We start from the raw sequence: 27,174 nt of genomic DNA on the forward strand, positions 1-27,174 counted from the left end.
GCTCACAGGGCAGGCAGGGAGGGAGCCATGAGCCGCCATGAAAAATGCATGAGGGGACAACAGAGACCTGGGAGCAGAAAATTAAAAAGTCAGCCTGTTACATTTGTCCAATATTGGCAGAGAAATTAAAGTGGTTTTTTTTTTTTGGGGGGGGGGGTGCGGGGAGCTGGCTGCAGCCTGCGCTGTGCAGCTGCCGCTGGTTCCCTTCAGCAGAGAAACTTTCACATTAATTAAGTTGCTTTCTTAGCACTAAGATGGATTTTGTAACCTTTAGCACTCGCTGGCACCAGGAGCACAGGCGGTGGGGCTGGCACACGGGAGAATCAAACCAGGTCTCTTCACACCGGGGGTGCGAGAGCAGAGCGCGAGCGGGGCAAGTGATACCAAGGGGATGCTGAGCGGGGTGAGGCAATGCCCTTTTCCTGCACTGTTAGGTGAGGTTAATACATCACTGGAGTATAAACAACAAGGATGCTGCTTGGACATACAGAGCCCGAATCACTGGAAGCAGCACCATTGTTTCTGTGTGTAGATTGGTTTCCTTTGGCTGCTACTGCTCTGGCAGCAGCCCTTGCCTTGCAGAGACAGGCGTCAAGAGAAATGCAGTCTAGAATCACAGAATGGTTTGGGTTGGAAGGGACCTTAAAGATCATCCAGTTTCAACCCCCAGTAGGGGTCAGAAGATGCTCTAGAAGAGGTGAGAGACAAGCACCCTTTACGGATCACAGCCCTCGCTGTTTGCCTCAAAGAGCAGAGCTGTGTTAAAAGCTGCAACAAACTCCAACGATTAAAAGCAGCAAGGTTGCTCATCCTGCAGCTGAACTGCTCTTTGTCACCCGCCCCTTTTAACTAAGGGTGAAATAATAGTGCCCATTACCCAAGCTACAAAGCGGGGGAAGAACACCACAATGCTGTGTGGTGGGAATGGCTTTTTTGTTAGGAGCAACCTCCCACCTTCTATTCCTCACATTCCAAACTCAAAATGAGCCTCTGCTCAACTGGAATTCCCCATCTCAGCAATAACCCAGCGCTGGCCACTGAGCACTTGGACCTCGGGGCAGTGAGCAGAGCCCAGCACACGCTGCAGTTCATAAGCTTTAGATGAGTTTAGGGTAGAATTCTACTCTCCAAGACAGAAATACCTCAACCTGTTGCACTCGAAGGCTTGCAGGGATGGAGATCACTGTTTCTTCCAGGGCCTCTATGAGAGAGGAGATTCCCTCCTGCTGCAGTTCCTGGGGGAAGGAAGGTGACCAACAGGTTTGCACGTCTCTAAGACAATTATTTTTGTGCTGAGGTACCAACAGTGGATTTTATGCCTTTCCATCAGGCTCGCCAATTACAGGTTTAAAATACCAGGCTCAATTAACACAGAGTGGCTGATGCCGTTTCCTGCAGCTAATTAACAGTACCAAGGCTTGATGCCACACACAACACTTTAGTGAACGTCAGGACTTGCTTTCTGCACCATTATTTCAGCATAAACAGGCTGGAGCGGTGCCTAAAGCAGGTTAGATACCATATTATGACCTTTATATTAACAAAAAATAAAAGGCTTACACTATCAGAAGCCCAAAGCTTCTAATTAGTGCAGTAATGGGACAGAGAGCAGGGATGCCTGTCTACAAGGCGCTCTCTCATCTAAGATGCACACGTTGCTCTGCCTTGGGTGATCTTTGCACCAAGAAGGCTACCTGGGTCAAACAATAGCAGGAAAAGCTGTCATTAGGTGATTCAACTGCAGGTGGATTTGAAATGGCCTTTACCCCATATGGCAATGGTTGTGTTTGGTGATTGGGAATAATTAAAAATAAGAAGTTAAAAGGGATCAGATCTCACTTACCAGCATCCTCAAACACGTACACGTTCACTCTTCTTCACTTGTGCCTCTGAAGGAAGTCACACACACGCTTTTTCCTCTCTTTTACAGAGCCAGCCTTGCACAGATTTGTGTAACTAGAAAGCTGCAATTCCCACCTCGCAGTCCTTGCAGGAAGGAGCTGCTGTCTTTGGGAGCTCAGTCTTTCACGATACCAGCAACTACAGTTAATTTAGTACCACGCAAGTACAGGGTGATACTGAAGTTCCTTCATTTTTCAGTTTTCACAGCTATAAAATGGGCTGTTTCATAAATGCTACAGGTGCAAATTATATTAAACAAGTGCTTTAAAGTCTCTGAGCATCTTATTTCAACTGGGTTCTTCCCCTTCCTGCCCTGTTTTTGTGTCCCCTTCATCCCCTTCTTTTTCTTAAATGTGATTAACTTCACACTCCTTGCTGAGAACCAAACCCAACTTTGCCACCACCAAAGCCCCTGAGAAGGATATCTTTTCCTTCTCCAGCAGCTTTTGTAAGCAGAAGGAACCTTATAACTCAGTCTGTAGCATAACACCTTAATGTCAATTCATCTGGAAAGTCACCGAGTGACAAAGCTTCAGACCTCCCTTACCAGCTCCCAAAAGGAAGCTTATTACCAAAGCCTTTGTGGCTTGTAAAGGAAACAAGAGTGCACTAGAGGGAATCACAGTGGAATTAATCCAAGTGGCTATCAGGAGCTGACAGATGAAATGACAGCCCTGAGGAAAATCCCAGAGAAGACACAATCTGCTACAGTCCCAGTCAGGACCAAGGACCTTCCCCAGCTTTGGGTGAAGGAAAAATGGCTGAGGCTGGTCAGAACTGAGTACTCCGAGTGCAGTGATTACTGGGAGGGATCATACTCTTCCCTGGCACGTTGGAGGTAAATTTTACATCCCATAGGAAACATGCTGTATGTGTCTGCGCTGCAGAAGCTGTGCTTTAGGGATGAATTCTTTCACTACTTCCAGTCTTAAACCATGACAAACTGTCACTGCCCATCACACGTGTTCCAACCACTTAATACATGCAGATTATGCTAATGTTTTTCATTACAATCTTAGCAAAGGGAAACATCTGTTGCCCCCACCTTAGACAGTACATTGCATCTTCCAAGCTGCCACATGCCTTTGAAATTCCATGCTCGATCAGCACCATAATCTCTTCCACATACCCCCACCCCGCCCATATCAGCATTCAGATAAGCAGCCTTGCAACAACCACCCCCCATCCTATCTGCAGGATCTTTAAATGTTTCCAGTTTTTCTAAAGAAAAGAGCAGCACTGAAAATTCCCCACCAAACCCAGGGATTCTGTTGATCAAATAAAAAAAAAACCAAACCATCACAAATTCTGGAATATAAAATTTATTTCAAACTTGTAAAAGTCTTCAACATTGCAAATTCTGTCACAAAACACAAACTGTACACAGGTATTTTCACTAAGGTTTAGAATAATGACTTCTTACTGTCAGATGCCCCCAGACATGTCATTTCACCTCAGAAGTATCAAGTGATCACACACAGCTCCTTACCATCCTCTTCAAAATCCTTTAGTCTCACATGTGCCTTGCAGAGCGTTGGCTTTTAGAGTCAAATGTATTAGTGCAATCTCACTACTGAGTACAGGGTGAAAGGTTCAGAAACGGAATCATCTATCAAACCATCAGCTCTCTTCCAAGCCCCACGGATTGTCCACCCCTCACGTTATCAGGGTCTGGGCTTCTACTGCCTGCAAGTGTCATGGAAAGCTTCAAGCGTTCGGAAATCCCTCCATGTGGGTGGCAGGCCATCCTGCAGAAACTTTCCGCAGCGCTGGCATGGAGCCTGGAACAGCTTTATGTAACTTCTTAACCAGGTCTAAAAGGAAAAGGGAGAGAAATTAAGAAAACTGGAGAGATGTTCCCCTTTGTCATCATTCTTGTCAAACAGCGATAGTGGCAAGGACAGAGAATGTACTTTGGCGAGGCCCCAGCGAGGTATACAGTGATTTTATAAACACAACCATGCCCAAGATTACAAGGTCACTGTATAGCTGAATTCCCACTTTATTAATCATGTTGTGCTTTTTTAAGTCACTTAAGCGAATTTGTTAATAGAAATTCTTGCACTCTGAGCAGGAGGTATTTGTAGCTAGAGAAACTACACTGATGGAAGGCAAGTTTTGTAACGTCCCTCATATTTTTACTGGAATATAATTGTTCCTGATGGGTACCTCCTTCAAGCAAATATTGGTTTGTCTCTTCCTATGATCATCTATCACACCCCTGCTGCAACCATACTGCAGCAGTCTCAACTCTTCATAGCTGAAGATATAAGGACTTTCACAACAAGCTAACTTCCTCTCTAATGTGATTTTAAGATCAATATTCATTGGTCACAAAAATACTGTACCATTTTAAATCTGATTACACTGACAAATATATATATATATAAAAAAGGCTAGTGCAGAACAACACAGTAAGTTTAGGTGTTCCTAGGTACAGTTCCTGCCTCTATGATAATGGAAACAATCCATTCTACATAGCAATGAGCATTGCATAACTCAATTCTCGAGATACACAGCTAAAAAGCACCTAGGCCAGCAGATTTATACTGTGAAGAATGCACATGAATCTTGTCATTTAAAGTCCTATTGAATAGCATCGATGAGAGAAAACTGTTTTCTGAAGAGGTCAGCTGAGTTTATTGAAACAAATCCTTCCATCTTCATCAGAGCCTTCTCTATAGCAACCAAACCTTTGGACGTCAATAACTGTCCTCCAAGAGAACTAGATCTTCTCTGGGTTTAGCAGTGAATACAAGGACAAGGGCAACAGAACACTAGAAGTAAATTGCTGTTATTTACTCGAGTTTGGATGGGCTTTCCTTGCAATACAGAGAAATCAAATTTTCTGAACCATAATACAAAAATACGTAAATGAAGTTAAATTGTGCACTTGAGACATCTGTTGACAGCAAGGAGAAAAGAAAAGGGTTCTTCATCCCCATCAGAAAATAAGGACATCATTATATCCTGTCATGTGGATTGCACAACTGATGTGGAAGGACCAACACTTCTGGTGTACAGCTGGTTTTGCTTTCTTGGAAGTTTCAAGAGTTTTATCAAATTGAGAAGGCAGCTCCATGGCTTAACCAAAGGTGCTACTCATCCTATTAAATCCTAGTTTTCAGAAGTGTGTTAAACATGAATTTGACCACTAAGAGCTGCTCTGAAAAGCATTTCAAAAGTAGATCAAGATGCACTCCAGGAGAAAAGACCTTTGCAAACCTCTCATCTTAGTGGCTGTTTCATTAAATAAAGAAACCAGCACAGCAGGTAAGGGAGCCTGACTGCTCTGAAATTACACAGCTGAAATTAAAGATGCAAAGATATAATAGAACCAATGCTACTGTATACACCTAAGGATTGTGAATGACAAAATTAGATGGTACCAACTGGGAATCTCCTCTTACCAGAGAACTTCCAGCAGAGCAGACTTAACTACATTTAGAACTCAACTTCTTGCACAGTATGAACAGCATGAAAGGGCTGGGCCATAAAGAAGCATTCGGTTGAGTTTTTCCTACTGTCTTTCTAGCTGGTCCTATCCAGACCAACTCTGCAAACAGGAATCTTCATGCTAATATTGAGAACTGTGACAGAAGAACCATATACAGCTCAGTCTTCCAACACTAATTATTGCAGGGTAGTGAGAATGAGCTCTTCATTCAGGTATGAGAAACAAGAATTGCAATCTCTACTGTCTAGCTTGTTTAAACAGGGGAAATTACAACTGCATCAGAACTGTTTAATGTCAATCACTGTAAGGGCACTGAAGTCAGTCTGTATGAAAAATGTATTTTCCAATACACTTACCATGAAAGATCTGACTACCACATCTGGCATTTGAGGCAGCTGGTAGTGCAATAGAGCAGTGGTTGCGTGATCTGTCACCTGTAACAGGTAAAAGGAGAACATACCCTTATTCATCTGTACTTTAGACAAAGAAGTGTTTATCTGCAGGAAAACAGTATAAATTCCATGGGGAAGTAGCAAACCAAGGATTCCAAGACATTCTCAAGGTAATTCTGGGTAGCTTTTGCCACTGGCCTTCCATTCCCTCTGCCAGCTTCACACAAGGATCAGTTGAAGCAATCATGATAAATAACTGTATGCATGCAGTAAAATCAAGCACACCTTTGGAAGTTCATAAACATGATAAAACCTAATAGCGTTGGTAAAAGAATCTAAACTGGTGGCTAACGTGAGCCAAGGGATGAGGAAGGCAACCAGCTCTATGCCATGTGGAATAACTCTAAACTAACATGCTTCGACTACCAGCCCAGCCATAAAAAGCTAAAGAAGCCCCAACCCTTTTGTACCAAATAAAAGCATCCATAGCAAATAATTTGCCTCCCTTTCACATACCTACAGCATAAGAGCAAAATCTATGCTCCTGTGACTGTCTTCTGTGAAACCATAAGTAAGCAAAGTCACTGAACAAACCGTGCCAGAAGAAAGCACTCTGGTCTGCTCTTTGTATGTTTCCTTTGGTCAGTTTTTTTACAGACAATATATTCTCTTAACCTGGGCTGATTTGCTCAACAAACAAACAAACCATTGTCAATAACGCAGCTAAATTAAATACTTCTGAAGACCAATTTATCAGAGGTTATGACTTCCCAAAACCCCCCTAAGCTTTGGTTCTGGCCTGTTTTACTGAAGAAAAACAAACAACAAAAGACCTCAATATTAAAATGCATTTTAACAGAAAAGATTTGAGTATGCTCCTCTTCATTTCCTAATGGGGAAGAGCTAAAATATTTAACTCTTGCAGTCCTATTTCAGGTTGCTTACATTGAGCAAACAGCAGTCAAGCTCTCAGTTTCATTTCCTTTGAAACCAGGGATCAATTAATATGCTTATGGTTTATAAATACTTGCATTACTAAAGGATTTCTAATAGAAAGGTTTTTCATTTCCCAGACAGAGCCGTAACAAGATCTTACATCTGGGAATTACAGCTAGGCACAGTACATATAAAATGTGTATTGTTCTGTGTATAGTAACAAAAATGATTACAGAAAAATCAGGAAAACCAATGCTTTGGTAGGATTTAATTATTCTTTTAAATCACTGCCAATTTTTGCTTTTTCTGGAAGGAGGCAGTTTGACAGCTCTGATACAATTCACCCAAAGTAACTCAGCCTGTCAGCTTCTGAAGTTATTAGCACAGTCAACAACTTGCTTATTCCCAGAAGTTCAAGGCTGAATGCAGAAAATACTGGCAAAATTCTTTAGGCTGGACTATTAAAGAACTCGAGACAACACAACCATGAGAGCTCTTTCACATCTTGTAACTTCTAAATCTATTAATGGTCCCCATCAGTAATATCAAAGCATCCAACAAATGGCACAATTGCTCAGTTAATGATTAAATTGTATTTTCTACTTCTAACATGGAGAAGTAGTGCTCTTCTCAAGGCTTGTCTATGTATTTCCCATGGTGTGTCTATATCCTATAGCCAATTTTGAGTAAGATGAAGAGTGAACAGAAAATACAATTGCTATTCCAATCTGAACTCTACTTGTTCCCAATCTGCAGTCAGCCAAACTTTCTCTGGAGAAAGGGAGGCTCATGCTTGAAGCTATTCAGTAAAAGACATATTCCTGAATAAATCCATGTATAGACAAGCTCTAATTCACACCATACAAAACTTCCTCCACAGAACACTACATCAAATCAGTCTGTCCTATACCAAATCTAGTTTTAAGTTGCACTACAATTTTAGAAACAGATTCTGCTCCCATCAGTCGCGCACAACTCCCTCCAAAAGCAGCTCCATTCAGCATGAATAGGGACATATGATTCTGACATTTGGAAGGGAAAACTTTGGGGATTGTGCACATTGCTGTTAGTTTGCAAAAACAAGTCACAAAATGGATCTCAACCTGCTTAAACCATTTGTATGTCACCACATGAAAAATAATATTAGAAATCAGGTGATTAACTGTGCATAAATAGCACAGCAGAACTCCAGTCAGTGCTTTCTTTTAAACACATCTCTGCAGTGTTCAAAAATGCCTGCAATCCAAGCCCTACTCGCTATATGAATTCTTTTAAGATGGTTCTTTTAGAGGATAGTACCAGACATGTCAAAGAATAGAAAGTTCTGAAGGTATTTATGAGCAACCACCCTCCTTCTGCTGTATTTCTACTTCTAACAAACTGCCTTTTCTTTTTCCTCCTTGAACAACAAAGTTGCTTCCTCTTGGCAGAAGAAAGTTGCTTAAAAAACATGCTGCTATTAACAAATTTAAACTGACTGGCCACTTTGGCACAGTCGCACATATGCTGTTCCTATTGTAATGTAAAGCTAATGAGATTCCACAGGGAGATAAAAGCCATCCCGGCATTGCTAGAACACTAATAATGTTTTCTGAGCAAAACAGAGATGATTTCTACCATAAGCAAATGCTGATAAAATGCTTCTAAAGAAGATCAAAGTGGGTGTGAAAAGTGAGGAAGAGGAGTACAGGAATGACCCCCTCAACCCACCCAGCAAAGAATGATACCAAACAGAAAAGAGCTGGGCAAATGATACAACAGGCAGGGCATGGGAGGAAGAATTAAACCCCTCCCAAGATAACAGAGATGATGACAGAAAGCACACACTGACCAAGAGTAAAAAAGATGGGGGAAAAGAAAAGAGGGGAGGGAGGGGGATTGAAGATCAATACCAGGCTTACTAATGGCAATACGATTTCACACCAGAGCAGAGCAAAGCAAAGCAAACTGCATAGGCGCCAGCTCACTTAAGGGACATGCTTTTGCTTCCAGCTAAGTTGGAATCACAAACTAATTTATTCTGGGTGCAGGATGACATTTTGTACATTTCAGGGTTTTGTTTTATCTGATTAGCTTCTCTTTTATTGCTCTACCTTACCTACTGCTATCTAAGTTATCAGTCACTTTCTAATTTCTCTTTTTTATATGGGCACATATTCAGAAGAGCACACATTGATTGGGATAGATGTTACTGTGGACCTCGGAATAGATTTTCAAGAGATCTTGCAGAAAAGCTCAGTATTTCACAAATCATATATTGAAAAGCACCTGGAATTTTTGTCCGAAAAAAGGCAAGACAGGGCAATTTCCTGAAGCACAATTTTGCTAAACAAAATACCTATTGTTTAAATAAGCACTTGAGACAGAACAAAACAGACTCCAGTTACATGGAGAAATGAAACAGGCACAGACTCAATCTGAACAAGAAGACTTCCCTTCTTGTTAATAATTACATGGCCTGAGATTTTATTTCCTTTTCTCCTTTTTGCTTCCAAATTCAAGTTGACTGTAACCATGTACTTCCTAAATGTATCTCTGCTCCCTTGTCTCGGGCACCGTATACAGCAGGAATACAGAACAGACTGACACTGGATCAAATCTCATCTTCACTATGACTTTGTGCTAATTAAATCCCATGTACTTGTCACTTCGTGAACAGCCAGACCCCAACAAGTGAGCAGGGGTGGTCGGGTGGCTGCAAGAAACAACCTGTGGAGTGGGGAGATGGGAACTCCTGGCTCCCCTTGTGCAGCCCCCTGCTCAGTAAAGCAAGAAACAGCTCATGAGACCCACACCAGTGATGAGCAGAAAACAAAATCCCCGTTACTTGTCCCTACCAAGCCAACAGCAGTCATTTCTAGAGCATTTCTACTCACTGCTCTGCTGAAACGTGGTGACACATTGAAAAAATGGCATTATTGGGCCTTCATGACACTTGTTGGTCATACAGCATTCCCAAAGCTGAAAATTCATTAAAAAACCCCAAACACTGTACAATTCACAGGTTGAGAAAGCTGAACAAGTGCTTCCTCTAACTGGACTAAACAGCACAAGAGCAAGGACCTATGTTACAGCTTTGCTACACCTGGCATAAAACCTAAAGCATGACAATACAAACATCACAGGCTAAATTACTGAAGCTGTATCTCTCCTAGCATTTCATCTCACTGCCACTCAACAGGCTTTCCAAAAGGAGGCACAAAACTTCCTTTAAGATTCATAACTTTCCTTGCCACTCACTTATTGGTTTATTCCCTCAAGTACAGCACTGACAACTCCATCTAATATAAAGGGATTCTCTAACTCCCCTGAAAGGGTTTTTAATTTTTTTCTAAACCCTGCTAAGTTCATGGCCTTAGCAGGAGCCTGTAACAATGAGTTCTGGAGGACGATCACAGCACTACAAGGGAAGAAAAAAAGGAAGTTATTTTATTAATGTTTAGACCTTTTATAGTGTGGAAAACCGCACGAGTGCCTTTCTTCATTTCCAAGGATTCCCATTACTCAACCTTCTCTCCAGGAACACATTTGAGTCTCTCTAGAGGGAATCTGGTGCACAGAACCCAGTGCCCGAGAGGCGCTCGGAAGGATGATAGATGGTGCCTCTATGAACAGGCACAGATGCACTGCACACAAATCCCTTTATACAACCTTCCTCACTCCCAGTTCAGTAAAACACTATGAGACTTTTCTGAAGAGCAGGATTTATCACCTGTTTTCAGAGCTCACAGAGTGTTTAAGTTTTTATTTCACACGTTCTGCTTGTTTGGACTGGGTCTCAGGGATTTCATTTTGCCCAAGGAGGTCTTTGAACAGAGCAAGTACTGATCATGCACCAGAGCAGTCACGCAGGTGACCCTGGAACAGTCCATCTCCTCTCCTTGAACAGGCACCATCAATAGCCCAATATCTGCCTCATGCATGCATTCATCCTGCATGTGATTTTGTTCTGAGATTATTGACAAGAATACATCTTCATACATTACAATACTTATGTGCCCTTGTAGTGGTGAAAACTGTGCTCCTGAGTTCCATCACGTTGGGATCATGCAGCTCACAAGCAGCTGGATAGGCACAATCAGCTTCTCAAAGCTGAGGTGAAAACATGCTTGAGAAGGAAGTTTAATGTCTGCCATATCAAGCCAAAACAAAACCAGTTTGTGGCACGCTAAAACTGAGAGACCATCTAGGTGAAAATATGAATGGGACTCTGAAATCAGAATGAAATATATGGAATGAAATACCTATGTACCAGAATGAAACAGCCAAAATTATTACATTACACAGCAAAACAAGCTATGCTGCTTTCAACTGAGCAGCTTGGTAAATGAAACAGTTAATGTTTGACACCATGTCCCATTGTGATCCACTCATAGCAGTTCACTATTCTGTATTTTCACCTATTTTTTGAATGTAAAGTTATAAATACTGCACCACTCTCTACAATATGTGTTTTTTTAATCCTCTGGAATTATCCAGCCCTCATGTACACTCTTCTTCCCACCAAGATTTAAGCCCCCTAAAATTTCCTTATTTCCCGTTTCCTTCCTCCTCTAGCACTAGTGGATCATGAGATGCAGGGAGGTTTAAGATACAATAAGGAGGTTTAAGATCAAAACAGTTGCCAGCTCCTGTGGAGTTTAAATGTCAGACCAACATGGAAGTCTGCAAAACCTTTTCTTAGCTCTTTGTGCTTTTGCCCTTTCAGCCTTCCCTCTCTTATTTTCCAGCTCCATTCTCTGAATCTAACCCTGCTGGTAGATTCAATGCCTATAAAGCTTATTCACCCCAGGACCAGATTCAAGGAATCTCCAGGGAACTTTGAAAATGACTGTACACTTTAACAGTAATGGCCCTCCAGGAGCCGTCCCCCATCAAATTATACACACTTGGGTATCCTGCCTAATAATAATGAGAGAGAAAAGGCTTGCTGACACAGCCAACGTTTGCAAACAAAGAGTCAGGACAAATTTAGCATCGTTTGACAGGGTTGGATTGAAGATCAGAGGTCTCTGGTCCTTAACCTAGAAAGTCATGCTGTAAACCCTGTGAGGATTTTGACAGGCCTGCAGCTACCACAGACAGGTATCTTGTGAGCTCCAGATGTTGTTATATTGTCATTGAAGACAGAGTTTGAGAACTTGGTCCAGCTTTTAAAGAGAAGCAGCCCTGCCCTTCAGAGGGATGACTGATTTCACAGTGTTAGAGGCAGCAGAGCTGAAAGGGCTGCCCAGCCTCCATAGGGGAAGCTGTTAACCATCCACATTTTTCCTTCTCAGCTCAGCCTTTCCACATTGTGTTACTGGTGACTGCCACGAGAAACACATTTCAAGAACATTCAGATGTGCTCTGACACATTTACTGATGACTTTTTTAATGGCATGAAAACACTTGTTCTGAAGATCCTGCAGTATGGATCCTACACTAGCAACTGAGTAAAATAAAACAGTGCTAAAGAAATCATTAATTCCCTTAATTTTGCTCCTGCTAAATCACTAGTCCTGGGTATTCTAAATGGCTACAAGTGCAGGTTCAGAGAATGAAGAAATCAAACCAAGCACAGCACCAGAGAGAGAAAACTTACTAAGCTGAACCATGGCATTTTCTATCATCTGTTTGAAAACTTGACCTAGGTCCTGGCTTTAATTTCTTCAACTACCAGCTCAACAGCACAGAATCTATTGATTAGAAATACCATCACCTTGCATTTTTATCACATTTTGATGCGAGAGTCAGAGAGCACTATGGAACCAATTCAGCAATAGCTCCTGTGAAGTCAGCAAGTATTACCCCAGCCTAAGGGAAGCAGAAAACTGATTCAAAGACAGGTTAAGGTGCCCAAGGTAACACAGCGACAGAGCGTGGAGCAAAACCCATAAAATCACTGTAAAAAATGCAGGGAGCAGTTCAACTGGCTTAGAGGCAACCCCTTCTCCTGCAGTCTTTCCAAAACCTCACAGTTTATTATCATTTTGCACAAATTACATCCATATGACTTAACCCTTGCCAGTTATTCTAAACCAAAACATCTAGGATCTGATGCCCAAATGAGCTTACAACCACACACACACGGGGAAACTGAAATGATGCACTTAATTATAGAACCTTACATTTATTCCATTGCAAAAACTACTTCAGAGCACACTGATAAACAGGTTACTGAGATATACACTGCTTTACTTCTTGCTGTATCACCCTACTTGACACTAAACATAATATTTTTGAGGAGCAAGGAAAAAAGGAAGAATATTTAATCCACTAACCTCTGGGGTAGAGAATCAACTGCAGCAAAATTCTGCTTTAATGCTAGGCAGAGAGGGAGAGCAACCAACCTCCCTACAAGCTGTCCTTTGATCTCTAGCAGGTTAATATCATAGGTCAAACGTCTTCCCTTCTGACTGCATCTGAAATCTTGGAAGGAAGATACACAAATACAGCCAATATGCCATTCTTTTGACCCCTGCTTTTATGCCCTTTCAGGTCCCTAACCCCCATTTGTTACACAAACTACAGAAGCAGATGAAAGGAAGCCAGCGTACTAGCTGGAGACTCAAGCTCCTTGAACTCCAGCTTGAAGGTAAGGAAACTGGAATTTAAACCTGGATCAGTTTGAACTTACAGCATTTTTGACAAGAGGCCTTCAAAGAGAACCCTTCTCTTCCCTGCCTGGAAAATTGTGAGATACAGATATTTTCCAAAACACTTCAACCTTCTTAAGAGCTTTATATTCACTGCTCCCATTCTCTCATTGGTGTTTTCTTACTTTCTGGAATGACACTCATTCCAGTAACTTACTCCTTTTCCTTACACCATCATGGGCAGAGAAACAGGCAAAAATATCATAATGGAAAAAATATCAAAACTCATTTTGAAAGGGAGTTCTGCTGATTTATTAAACCCAAGCCCTCGGGAGTGGGAGGACAACCAAAATCAGTGAAAACAACAAAACAAAATGAACCTGAAACAGTCCTTCCTCCCCCAAAAGACTCAAGCTCAAAACCAAGAGTGCTTGAAGATTCATTGAGAAATTTCAACATAACAGTAGTATAATCTCCAATTTCCTATTTCAAACCATAGACTGGAATTGTGATGGGAAATAAATCCAAATTAAATAGCAGTAGAAGTGATCTCCTTTTCTATTCACAGTTTTCCACTATTACAGATTATTGTTTGTTATTTGCAAGTTATGGTGACAACGGAATAACTCTTGAATTCTTTTACATAAGGGCCTAGATAGTTAAAATAAACTCTGCATATCTCTCATATGCATTATGTAGAGAGAAATTATGTGCCTTACCTTCTGAAAAACTTGATAGTTGGATTTAGACCATATGTCAAGCTACAGCAGGAAAGAAAAAAAGAAGAGTTATATATTACCACATGTAAAGAAGAAGCTTTATGGAGAAAAAAAAGCTAAGCAGCTATTGAAATTAAAAGAGTAAGTAAAAGTTTTATGGAGACATAGTTCACTATTTTGGGCCACTGCCTTCACCTGTTGCAATCCAAGAAAGGGAATTGATGATACAAGATTTCCTTTGTATTGCAATGAAGAATGGACATGGTTCATCCCAGTTTCAATTAAAATGATCTATACAAGACCTGTTGAATTAATGCGCTCTCTTTAAAACCAGCAAAATCTTCATTTGTATGGGGCTGTGGCTGATCTACACAAATATTCATCAGCTTCAGTCTGTTTCTAAAACGAGGGCATTTTTACTCAGTTTCTGCTTGTCATGTGTCTGAATAAGTGATTCAGTTACAAACGACACAAAGAACGTTTAGCTGAATTAAGCCAAAGCACTGGTCTACTGGGGCTAAATAAAACATCCCTTAGGAAACATCATTTACATTTGCAGACAAAAATCAGTAAAACATCAATAAAACAGATTTAAGGTTGTAGATAATTGCACACATCCATGACTTAAATGTGTTCAGCTATATACAAACTAAAAGGACTAAAACTGAAGTAAGTTTTATTAGCCCTGGAAAGCAGAAGGTAAGGCTGTGTTTGTTAAACAACTAAATGGCTCACATGTTAAACAACTTCAACTGACATGCTAACACTCTTCTAGCCCAGCCCCGTGGAATATCTTGTACTCTGTCAAGGAAAAGCAGCAGGGAAAACCAAGAGGAACTTCTGTCAATCCCAGACTTGCAAATCACTTTTTTTTTCCCCTACAGATGCCACTGTACTCAACAACTCTGTATTGTCACAGGTAAGGTGTCCGATACAGTGTTAACCAGAGGCATCTGTCTAGACAAAAGAAGATAAATTTATGAGTGAATTTATGAATTTGTGAAGCAGGAATAGCTCCTGTAGTGCTTCACAACATGGCTGGGCACACGTTTTCCCACAATGCGGGCTTATCTCCTTTACTAGGAGGTACGACTCATTATTTTAATTCTTATATGCCCATAAGTCCCAGGTGAAATGACAAGCCTTTTTAAAAGGCATAAAAAGAGTCTGAAATAGAGGAAATCCTATGAAGTGAATAAAACGCATTAGGGAGTGGTGAAGGAGGAGAGGGGGAAGGATTCTGAATCCAAGTAATTAATTTACATTGCTAAAAACGTTCAGAATGCTGAAAGTTCCCATTCTTTTAAGAGTAGCACTGTTTAGTGGCCCACTTCTAAATACTGGTTCAGAAGTGACTTGTGAATTACCAATCCTCAGCCTAAACAGGAGGTGATGTTGAAGACTGAAAATGATTTCAGGATAGATGTTTCCTGGCATAGTAACGCTGACCTTGCCTGGAGACAAAAAGCAGCTGATGTCTCAATGCCTTTTCCAGGTTAGATGAAGACAGAAGTACCCCGAGGCATGCACCTGCAAACCTTTTTATGTTTACTGGCTCTTAGGGTACGATCAAGAACCTGCATGAATACCAACACCACTCACACACTTGAGTCCACAAGCAGTGGTTCGGCCTGGCTTTGGACCTGAGCTTAAGTTACACTGTAGTAACAGAGCTGTGCCTGTTGGGATGGAAGCACTGCATTTCCATATTTGAAAGTCTACATTTGCAAATAAAAATAATTAATGCATGTTTTTCAAAAACTGTTTCATGTAATTTAAAGCTTTCTTTGACTGCAGACAGATTTGCTATAATTGGAATGTATATATGGTTTTGCTAATCTCTAGTGATCAAACCAAGTGTGTGATCCTCTCTAGTTAGACAGAGTCCGCTTCAGATGCTGCAGTGAGTCCAGCAGGTTCTGAATGTTCATTATTTAGCAAAGATTGAAAAGCTGAAAAAATAATGAATGTCTGTCTCACAGACATGATGGTATCCAAGTTAAAAAAAAGAAGAAAAAGCAACCAACCCCCCCAGCCATATGCATACATCCTAAATGACTACCCACCTTTCCCCCAGAAACCGAGGATTAAGGAAGAGGCAGATTAAAGAATGCATCGTTATAGGTCTATTATTCTTCAACTTTTCACTTTCAATCAAGACACACATTTGTAACCAAAAAACTGCTGAAAGCACAATTTCAGGGCATCCTCTGCATGCGAATTAAACTGGGGCTTTTTTTCCCAGTGCCCCACTCTCCCAACCCACCCCCAGCATAAGTAACAAGAGGCCATTTTCTGAAGGTCGTCTGAACGATTTCAAAGGCGATAACAAATCAGAATGTTCCCTGCATCTAATATCAAACAGGTCCAGTGCCAACACTTATTAGAGAAATCGGATTCAACCCCCTCTTCACCCAAACACACACACATCCAGCTTTGAAGTGGAAAGAATGCAGGGATCAGAAATTACCCAAGAGACAGCTCTGCCTGCCTTTGAAGCTTTCCTTTGATACTACCATTTCTTTTCCTCTCTTACGCTAGGAGGCTAAAAGATGCCTTTTCTTATTGATATGGGGTAATTAATGAAGCCATAGCATTAACACAACCCAAGTTCCTTAACATGATAATTCAACAGAGACACTTATGTTTCTTCAGTTAAGTCTCATGGATGCAGAAGCAGGAATCTGGCTAGGCATCAATGTTAAGTACCCACTCTAAATACACCCTGCCAAGGTGGCTCTTGGTCTCTTCATCCAAAGAAAAGCAGGGTATTATTATGCCAAAAATTCCTGATATATTTTTATTGGCAGACCAGAGCTACTAATGGCTCAGCTGACAATAAGCTTGCCTTGCAAAGGTGAGCTGCATTTGGCTTCATTTATTCAGGAATCAGGACAACACTAGTAATTAATTACTATCCATTGTTAAATTCCAGTGCAAAATGAGCATGTCAAAGATTGAGATGAAGGGTGGCACGGTGCCATCACCAGAACCATGAGGCTAATTAAAATGCATCAGTGTGTGGTGGACACAATGGGTTAGTACAGTAAGCAAGAGACTGCAGAGCGATCAGCATAGAGAAACCTACAACGTGTCACAGGCTGCCAGATCTCACCTATTGTTTTTGCAAAGTGTCACCAAAAAATGTCTAAGTTATGCAGCTGGCAACTTGGCAAAGACATATTCTGCAGGGTTTATGAATAATTCAGGAGAGAAGTACACAGTGCACTTAAGAAATGCAACAATTCTTCGTCTGGATAAGCAAAGCTTGAAAATAAACCCCAGAATGTAGTATCTTATTTTATTCACTGAAAGCTTAAGACTTCTATTTTTTTCACCCTAATTTTGAAAGTATCTAAATCTGTAAGAGGGAGTACCCAATTTAACTAGACTTCAGTAAAGCAGAAACCATGTGAAGCTTTCACAGAAGTACCTGTCAACCTACATAGCACAATGTACAAGCACACAGCAAGCTACAGCAACCTGGAGACTGCAACGTCAGCTTTCCTGTGTAACTGCTAGTTACACAGCTCCACAACTACAAGAAACACTCGTATTTGGTTCTTTTTCTAGACTTGCCTGACTAATGGACCAGAAACTTATCAACACCACTGCTGTTGGCATTCCTCTCTTCCCTTTTTCTTCCCAAAATCTGCTCGAAGAGTTGTACTTTCAGAGATAAATGATGACTCCCCTGATCTGCAAGCAAATTGTTGGCCTCTGCTGTGCACAGTCCATTTTTCACTTACTATCAGTGATCATTCAGTCTCCTGATGACAACCACCTCTTCTTTCACCGAATACTGCTGAATACATTTTGTTGCCCCTAAGCCCGCTCTACTTAAAGAACACCCCCCTGTTGAATCTTACTTTCGTTACTTAAGGTACCTTCTGTCTGGTGCAGTTTGGAGGATGACTCAACAGACCTGCATTCAGCTATTTAAGTGAAAAGAAGCACAATGCCTTACTCAGTGTCCCTTCTTCAGCATGGCTTACAGAAAAGACAGCACCTCCAAGATTACTATATTGTATGATACCACCCCTACTTAATCTTCTGGCTGCTGTTTACAAATATTAAATGCTTCCTAGGAATACATAAGCTAACCCCCAAATCATTGCTGATTTACTGTGTGAACTGCTCACTGGAAAAATGATCATCTCCTACTGTGATCCTGAGGGTTCTCTGTATTTTTGGTATTTAATAAAGATGACAGTGGCAATCTCTTTTTTTCATACCCTTCTGTGCCTCTTCTGAATGCTAGTGCATTTTTCCCCTCTATCAGGCTAGAAACTGTGAAAAGTGAAAAGCTCACTGGAGCACTTTCCCAGCAGCATCTGTTGCGACAGGGAAAGAATTGGAATGGACTATGTTTGCAATTGACTGTAATCGCTCATTCCCGGCAGGCACAATAAGGAAAGCGGATCATTGCAAGAGCACAATCTTATTCTTAATTCTCCAATTACCAGTACAGTTAATTAGTGAAAAAAAGAGGGAGCTCACTGTTTGTCAATATGTGCTCCTGTTGGCAAAACTAGCAAGCTACGCAATTATTCAATCTCCCAAGCCAAATTTACTCATGATTTAAGCGGATGAAACTCCAATTCTACTTAAGTCAAAGGAAATGTTCCTATTTATACCTGAAACGCAGACCTTCAGGTTTGCAAAAGCCCTGGGGTGGCCCAAAGGAATAGCAAATTGCCACGTAAAGGTCACAGGTCCATGCATCCTTGTGGGAGCAGTCACATAGCCAAGACTTTGGACACACAAAGCTAAATTGGTAGAAAACAGACTCCCCAACAGACTGGCTTAAAGCAAGAATATAAGCCAGGTGTTAGCAGTGATGCTCTGGAGAAGGTGAACTGCTCCCCACTGGCAGCAGACAAAGGGTAGTGCCCTGTGCCCAAAGCTGGCCTTGGCAAGTCCTATTTCCCCCTCGCAGCAAGTGATGACAGAGAAAAGGTACATGGCTCTCAGGAGAGTTAACCTTGAGCTAAACATAAGCCCAGTGCCAGATGCTGAGTTTCAGAAAGGAATTCTTTTACTTAGCTTTTCAGCATATAGAGCATTATTGTATTTCAAGGGAGCTTCAAAGGAAGCTGGATTCATCAGAGAAAATGAGCACACCCAGATGAAGTGTGACACAGGAATCCATCAAGCACTCTCAGTGCTCTTTCGACAAACTATCATTTCACTTCCGAGCAGAACTTGGGGTGAAGAGGGGCTGGTGCTATAAGTCTGCATTTATATGCTAATATACAGGGAGTATAGTGCAGCTGCTTCTGCGGCAAAGTGGTATTTAAACCTGCACATCTGAATAATGCAAATTAAAATGAGGCAATTTTTGTTTTACTACTTCTTAGGCCAATCCCCAGCCCTTTGAGTGAGAATGTCTCACCTGGGAGATGCAGCTGTACTATCTCCTTCAGCAGATCAGCTCCTTGCCTTTTCCAGAGAACAGAGGTTCAAACTCAGAGCTACTGAACTCTGGGTCAGTACACAACTTGCCTCTGTGTGCTAAAACACAGTTACCACTTTTGAAAGGGAAAAAAGTCTCACCTCATTATAACATGGCCTATGGGTGCCAAATACTCATCTTGATATAATGAACTTTTTATTTTAATAGGCTTCATAATCGGAAGAGAAAGCTCCAGAGAGAAAATGTGAAACATGGAGGTATTTAGTAGTGGTAAAGGAGAGTCCTGGTGGATGTCTCTGTAAGAGACCATTGCACCCTGAAAACAGAAACAGGCTAAGCTGAAGGCCATCAGGTCCCGTTAACATAACCTGATGCATTAAAGAGAGCCATACGGAGTGTGTGCAGTCAGAAAAAAATTGAGGGTTCAAGCAGGGTGAATTGTTCATAAAACAAATCACTCACGGAAACAGGTAACACTTGCTCTAATAGCTGCTGTTCAGAAAGTGCTAATACGAACAAGCAAATTACTGAGGACTACCCACCCCTGATGCTCACAGCTGTGTCTATCAAGTTGAACACAAAACTAGCCTAAGGTTTCCCAAAGGCTCTCAGAAAAGAGAAATCTGAACCTTGGGCTATTGATGTGCTGGTACACTGAAGAAATGTTTTCTCAGCAGACACTATTAACGAGGCAACTGGGGTCTGAGGTGATAAATTAGAAATTCAAGCAAGGGCTTCAGAGCTCAGAAAGAAATCAGACATTTGGATATGAAAAATCCAAGCAAAGCATGATAAATTTAAACCAGAGCATTCTGCAAAGCATCCACAGAGTCTTTTGACATTTTTATCTTTCTGGCGAGTTTGTGATAGGATTGCTGCTCTCTGTCATTTAAATACCAAGTCAAAATAGAATTGAACACTGCTGGATATACAATAACCTACCTTGCCATCTTCAGTATAGACATTTTCATTGTACCCTTTTACTATGGTCCGGTCAATGAAGAGACTCCGCATCACCACTATCACTTTTAGCACTTTTCCTAAGGTAACCTGTCAAGAACAGAAGGACAAAACCAAGCTGAAGGACAGCTGATGGCGTCTGAAGACCACCAAGTTAACAGATTAAGTTGATGCAATTTCAGTTCTCAGTATTTTACAGACAGACCAAAATAAAAGACTTAAACCCAGTGCATGTTATGAAGAAGCGACAGACTATAAAGTGCAGTACAAACATTCATTTGCAACTAAAACTGTATCAATTCACAGTATTCCCTTGTGCAGACATGACACTGCCAAGTAACACTCTCAATTTTATTAACACCACAACTCAATAACTTGTCAAAAACAATGAGCAAATGTGATTATTTTTGATGCATTTGATATTCTCCAATGTAAGCCCTCTTAGAGAAAAAGAATTTGAAAGAAGAATCGGACTCTTCTAGTGCCAGCTTTTAAAAGCATGCCATGAGTTTAATGGAAAACATTTTAGGTCCAACAAAAAAGTAAAATTATTTAAAAGGAAACTACTGCTAAAAAGTAAAAATGTTACATTCTCAAAGGTTTCATTTTCTTCTGTGCAAGTGGTAAAGTGTAAAGAATAAAACCAGTGTCATGGAAAATATATAAGGTCAGTCAGAGTATAACAACAGAAATAAGCCTAAATTTCATTACTGACAAAAATGCAATAACGAAGGCATTTTAACCTTAAAATCGATTTAAATTTCAAAGATGAACTTGCACTTCAATATTGTTGTGATGTCTAACAATAATTCTGTCTTTGTGTTTGGTTACACAGAGATTATTACAAAGCTTTTGTTCACCCATAAAAGCATAAAAGAGATAAAAAAGGAAACAATTGGTTCATTTTAGTAATTCCCAACCAGCAGCAGCTTGTTTTCTATGTCTGCGTTCCAACATTTCATTCAGTATAGATGAACACCCACTACAACAATTGTGTTTTCATTGCTAGCCTCAGCAGACAAATCCAAGCCCAAAAAAATCAGTCAATACACATCTTTATTGATTCGTTACATGTTTTTCCTTTTTAACTTCTGCTAATGACTCCTATCTCCCACCTTGTTTCAACACGAGTAGCCTCAACCTGATGCCCACTAACAGACTAAACGGCAGATCAACTCTGAATAATAGGATGCTTTCCTCTCCTTGAGGGAAAAACTGGCACCAATATTTCATCTCCAAACTGATGCAAGGACTGTGCTGCAGGAGGGAAGGAGGGGAAATGGTGGTAGGAATGGCATGACAATACAAAACTTAGCAGAGCAGTTACCTGAGCTACTGTAAAAATACTGATGTTTCATGGCTTGTGCTATCCACATATCATGAATAGCTTTTTCTGATTCCTGCCTTCTTAAAATAGGTTGGGATTTTCTGAACAGGCATGCAACACCATAGCAGGTGCTGTGAATTTGGGTTTAAATGTCATCTCTTGCTAGGATACTCTGTAGTAAGACCCAGTTAGTCTGCACATAAAGGAAACTGGCAGAGTTATTTCAGCACCAACCACTGCAACAAGTTAAAAATAGACCCAGAGGTGCCTGATCTATGATGCCGGTCATCCACTGGAATCAGAAAGTTCTGTCATAACTGCTAAGATGCTGCTCTACCAACACCCAGATCCAGCTTTATGTATAATATTTTCCATCACCATTGCTTTCACACACTTCCCTGGATGCTCACTTCTTTCCTCTTCCCGTACATTCTGCATTCAAGTTACCTCACATTGCTGCCAGGTAGAAAGAAAACAACACTGGATGAAGTTGATCTGAAGCCTGTGTGGGATGCTCCTGATTTTTCAAAGTGAACAGTGCAACATAACAAGCTGAAGAATCCCATGTTTGGCACTCCAGCTTGCTTACATATACTTATTGTTGGCCTCAAATCTCCCCACAAGATTTACCTGCACAAATGTTTCAAAACGCTTCTGCATTAGCTCATTGCTTTTTCCCAGGTCATCTGTTTTCACACCCTTCCAATGATTCACTCCATGCTTTCAGAATCCATCACAGCTACCCAGTTCCCAGCTAACATCCATCATGCAATACCAAAGGTCAAATTCTGCAGACTGGTCCAGGACAGTAACCTAAATCATGCACTTGTTTGAATGTCAAAACCAGCAGGGTTATGCTGTCTCCACATGCATAAGGAGCTGTATAAAGGCTATGTATAAGGCTATGTATAAAGGCTATATAAGGCTGTATAAAGGCTATGTATAAGGCTATGAGCTGCCTGAGTAAGGCACTGTCCTTGCAATCTCAACTTGCCCAAGGGTTAGTGCAAGGGAGTCCTCTCCATGAGTAGGGGCACCCAGGCGTTGTGGTAATATGAATAAACCACTGAATACGTTGCGACATTGCTGGGTTACTGCTAGGTTGCCTGAATTAGCTCTTACAGTGTTCTGCCACCAAAATAGAAAGCTTTCCTATCTTGTGCCGCTGTTTTGACATGGGATTCCTGCAGATTTGACACTGGTTGGAAGAGAGATAGGGACTTGGATGATTTTTGTAGGACTGTATCATTAGTTAAGTCTGACAGAAGCAGTAATTTTGTAAAACTAAGCATAGCTCAGAGAAATTATAGTTCAACATTTTAACAGCATTGAAAGAATGAGGCTAGTAGTACAAAGAATGAACAGCCTGTCACTAGACTAGAGGATGCTATGTGATTTGGAAGCCAAAGGTATACTCCGTAACTATTTTAAGGTTAAAGCACATTCGGTATTGTACACCATAAATGGGATACACTTTATTCTCTCCTCTAATAATCAGGTTTTCAGGACTTAACATTTTTGTTCATCTCAAATCATGTTTTCCAGCAAACCATTTTCCTTCAATGCCTGCTCAACTTAGCTAACTGGAGTCCGTGGGCAGAAAAGATCTATGTATGGAATATAATTTACACCTATAATCATGCAACTGTGTCCCTACAGATCACCTGAAAGAAGGTAATAAAAAACTAATGGCTCTGGTATAAAAGTAATTTGGTGGTTCTTCTCTGAGCTCCAGTAGTGCAGGTCTCTCTTTCTGCCAGTCAGGACTCACGCAGATGATCCCCACTGACAGGGCATCGAAATGTCCCTGCATTTTCACAGCTACCAACTGAAAGAAAATTCCTTCATTAGACAGAAAAGATACCTTTCAGTTGTGACAAAAAACCAACAATTTCCTTTCCAAGCCAACTTTTCCTGTTAAATCTCAACTTCTTCTGTCGATATCCTGTTAAGACAGCACTTGGCTTTATAATATTTTGCCTGAAGGATATACGCCAACTCGTCCTTGATGTAGAAAATTTTAATTCAGATCAATACATGTACAAGGTCACTTTAAAATTCAATTAATATGAATGAAAAAATATGCCCCACAGTTCTGTGAGCTGAAAATGGAACAACTGCCAGTTAAATACTTCTGTAGCTTCTGTTTTGGTCTGTGTAATAACAATGTTCTTCTATCTTCCTCTTAACTAAAGTATACTAAATTCAGCCGGTTAAGTTATTCATAAACCCTCTGCTTCTTAAAATGGCAAGCTCCAGAAGAAGGTAGGCCAGGCAGCTGACTGAAAGCTGCAATATTATGCAGCTTTTCTGACAAAGATATATAAAATAAAAATCTTCTTGAAATACCCCAGTTTTAAAAATATTTTGTCTATCACCAAGCTAATTCTCAAGGAGCAGATGACAGCCAGAGCATGCCAAGGAAGGGGGAGGGGGAAACAGAATAATCACTGAGAATGGCTTTGATAATTTCTCCTAAGACTGCTAAAAAAGTTCCCATTTAACAACACTTACGATTGGAAAAGAAGAAAGTCCCTCTCCAAATAAGTGAGAATCAGGGTGAAAATGAGTTTACAAAGTGAAAAGGATTAAAATTCATTTACCATAGCAGACTTCTGCCTGGAGGAAAGAGCTTGAAATCCCCCCCTTTAATTCTGTCTCCTCGCTGAAACTAATACCAAGTGAAAAGCCCTTTTATAAACAATTTTAAACATGCATTAACAAAAGTTCCCTCTCAAAATGTATTTCAAAGTTTGCTATTAGGGAAACGTGTGCTGAAAACACCAAGCTCCAACTTTGCAAAGAACTCCCAGAGCTGCAGATTTCCTCTCAGCATTCCAGGGAATTTGCTGCTGATTTGAGCTGCAGATGCTCTGCAATGCAGAGCTAAAAGACAGACAACATTATTTTCAGTTAACATGGGGACCTCCCTGCTTGGATTAAAAGGAGCACAAGTTTGTGTGTGTTCTTTATCCACTTTAGGAAACAAAAGAGCTTCAAACTAGAGATGTAACCAGGCTGTACAGCAGCGAAAGGCCAGATGCCAGTTCTCTGCCATAGAGCCAGCCACAAAGATGCCTGGAAATCGTATTTATTTATACGAAAAAATAAGGCTTCTTTATTAAAGTAAAAAAGAAAAAAAAGAGAGAGAAAAGCACCCTCAGACTTTCAACTCTATTTTTTTCCTGTGTCTCATCTGCTGCTGGTATGAATTCTGTGCTTTCCTTCACATGCTCATTACTCTTTAATGATGCCTATTTGTAAATAGCAAGATAAGATGCAATTAAGCCATTAGAGTCTAAACAAACAAACATACTAATTGGGTTCTTTACAAGGATTTCTTTTTTTCATGCAAGGGCTGGAATTTACCTTTCATTAGTCTAACCTAATTGCACTAGTGCAGGAGAAAAACTCAACATAAATGAAGGGCTTTAAATGATTTTGCCATATTAAGGATGAGCTGGTGATCCTCGCCCTCGGTAACATGCCGCATTCCCATAGTAAGGTGAATAAACCGGCACAGGATATGGCTGAAAGGTTAAAAGAACAGATTTTGCTAGTGGCCAGTCACACTTCTGGAAGGGTCACACTAGTCCAGCATCGCTACAGATGATCAAATGGATTTTGTATCTCTTTTCCATTCTTAATTGTAGCAGATGAGAAATTTTACAGGGATGATACTGATGTCTGATTTTACAGACTATAAGTCTATGGGAAGACTCTTCCTCATCTTTCCCATTCTGGTATTAGACAAGCAGAGAATAATTTATAATTTACACGGCATCTCGTGCTTGCATAGTCTGGTGATCCAACACATTCTTCTGCGTATATACCCTCAAATGCTGGCTTACTGCTTTTCAAATGCTGGATCTCAACAGACTAACTGTGAAGCCTCCGCGAACCCATTATGAGTTCAGAAGTGATTCCTCCTCATCCAGCACACACACAAGAGATCCTGAAACATCCCAGTAGTTCCACTGAACACCATAACCTAGGACGTGTCTCCAAGAGAGTAAATCCCTAAATGAACTTTTACCCCATGTACCTAAAATTAGGTGCCTAAGCCACCAAAGGTGATCAACAGATCTACATCCCCATCATGAACCCGCCTACCTGTACCCAGCACCAGATTCCCAATGAAGCACCAGACTGGTGAGGAGGAATGCCTACACTGCTAAGTGTTTGGGAAAAAGAGATGATATTGAAAATAACAAATTAAATTGTTTCCAATCAAGTACAACATCAAAAGCAGTTTCAAATCACTTCATAGATTTCTCCCTCTCCTCCCAGTTCTTCAACATCAGGGGCTCTTGAACACAAATCAGTTTGGTGGCCATTCTGAATGGATAAATAATGCATTTCAGAATCCATTTTTACAACAAAAAATAACAGCAATTTTATGCAAAACACTGATAAACAAAAACGAGACAAGAAATTATTCAGTTTTAGTGAACAGATGTCTAGCCGATTTGCAATTAATACAGCCCACTTCCATACAATCAGACTGTTTAAAAAGCTTGGAACAAGATTTGAAAGTTCAAATGCAAATGTGCCTGATTTTATGGAGAACGAATAAAACTGTACAAAAACATATTTCAAACTTTTATATGAGAGACCCATTTATACAGTTTATACATTTATAAAATTAATTTACCATCAAAAAGTTATAGATAACATGAAAAGAAATTCTTTCTGCCATGAGCTTTGGTTTGGCAGAAACAATTCAATTTTTCAAATTGGCAGCTAGTTATATATGTCATTATGCTTTAGAAACAGCTCAAATTACAGATTATTATTCATTCATCTCTAAAAACATTTACCCAGTTTTTGTAACTTGCTGTAGCAGTGCTTTGCTATAGTTTTACAAACACTGGGGATACAGATGACTTTAAAGACAAGGTAGGTAGGTCCCAGACGAAGACAAGAAAGTAAGTTTCTATGCCAGGACTAAGTAGGTGCATGACCCTGAGGAAGTCATATTTATCAACTGGAAAAGTGAGGCTAATTGCTACTGTTTTCTAAATAATTTGTGATATTAATGAACTAATTGTACACAGCTATTGTTTCACATATACAGAACTACTGTGAATTTTGATAAGAGAAGCAAGATGTGTGAAGCAATCATATAATGATCACAGCATCAAATGATGGTATTAGAAAAATAAAGTATGCAACTAATCATTTTAAAAACGTAAAAATTTGGGCATTTTTCATTAATTAAAAATCAGATTATGTTTTCTTAACATACAAGATGAGGTTTATCTATTTACAATTCCTGTCATTTGACCAACACAATCTCATGGAAACCTTAAGGAGTCTGCAGTTCCCCCTGCTGCTGCTGGAAATTAATTTTGCATAACACGATTATTAAAGCAGATATAATTCTATGTTTAAGTCTTTTTTTATGCATAGTACGATTAAAAGACTAATTGAAAAATCACTAGTGAAGATTGGGATTAAACAGCACCTTGAAATGCCATGATAAAC

At 40.4% G+C, this 27,174-nt stretch overlaps 1 protein-coding gene across 3 annotated transcripts in view; it reads right to left on the reverse strand.

The window, feature by feature from the left end:
- Window positions 1-3,208: 3,208 nt before the first annotated feature.
- The window catches only part of MED27 (mediator complex subunit 27), an 84,498-nt gene continuing 60,532 nt past the window's right edge, over window positions 3,209-27,174 (reverse strand). For 2 of the 3 annotated variants that reach the window (XM_057401588.1, XM_057401586.1), the window contains 4 exons: window positions 20,343-20,450; window positions 13,985-14,026; window positions 5,716-5,793; window positions 3,209-3,716 (listed from right to left, as the gene is read on the reverse strand). In XM_057401588.1, the coding sequence (XP_057257571.1) occupies window positions 3,582-3,716; window positions 5,716-5,793; window positions 13,985-14,026; window positions 20,343-20,450 (363 nt within the window). In that variant the 3' untranslated portion in view covers window positions 3,209-3,581. The remainder of the gene's footprint in view (window positions 3,717-5,715; window positions 5,794-13,984; window positions 14,027-20,342; window positions 20,451-27,174) is intronic. The other variant, XM_057401587.1, reaches the window with a different exon arrangement.

This window comes from Pezoporus wallicus, unplaced genomic scaffold, assembly GCF_028554395.1.
Source record: "Pezoporus wallicus isolate ANWC-B61680 ecotype Strahan unplaced genomic scaffold, APGP_CSIRO_Pwel_v1 contig_8013, whole genome shotgun sequence".
NCBI classification, from domain to species: Eukaryota; Metazoa; Chordata; class Aves; order Psittaciformes; family Psittacidae; genus Pezoporus; species Pezoporus wallicus.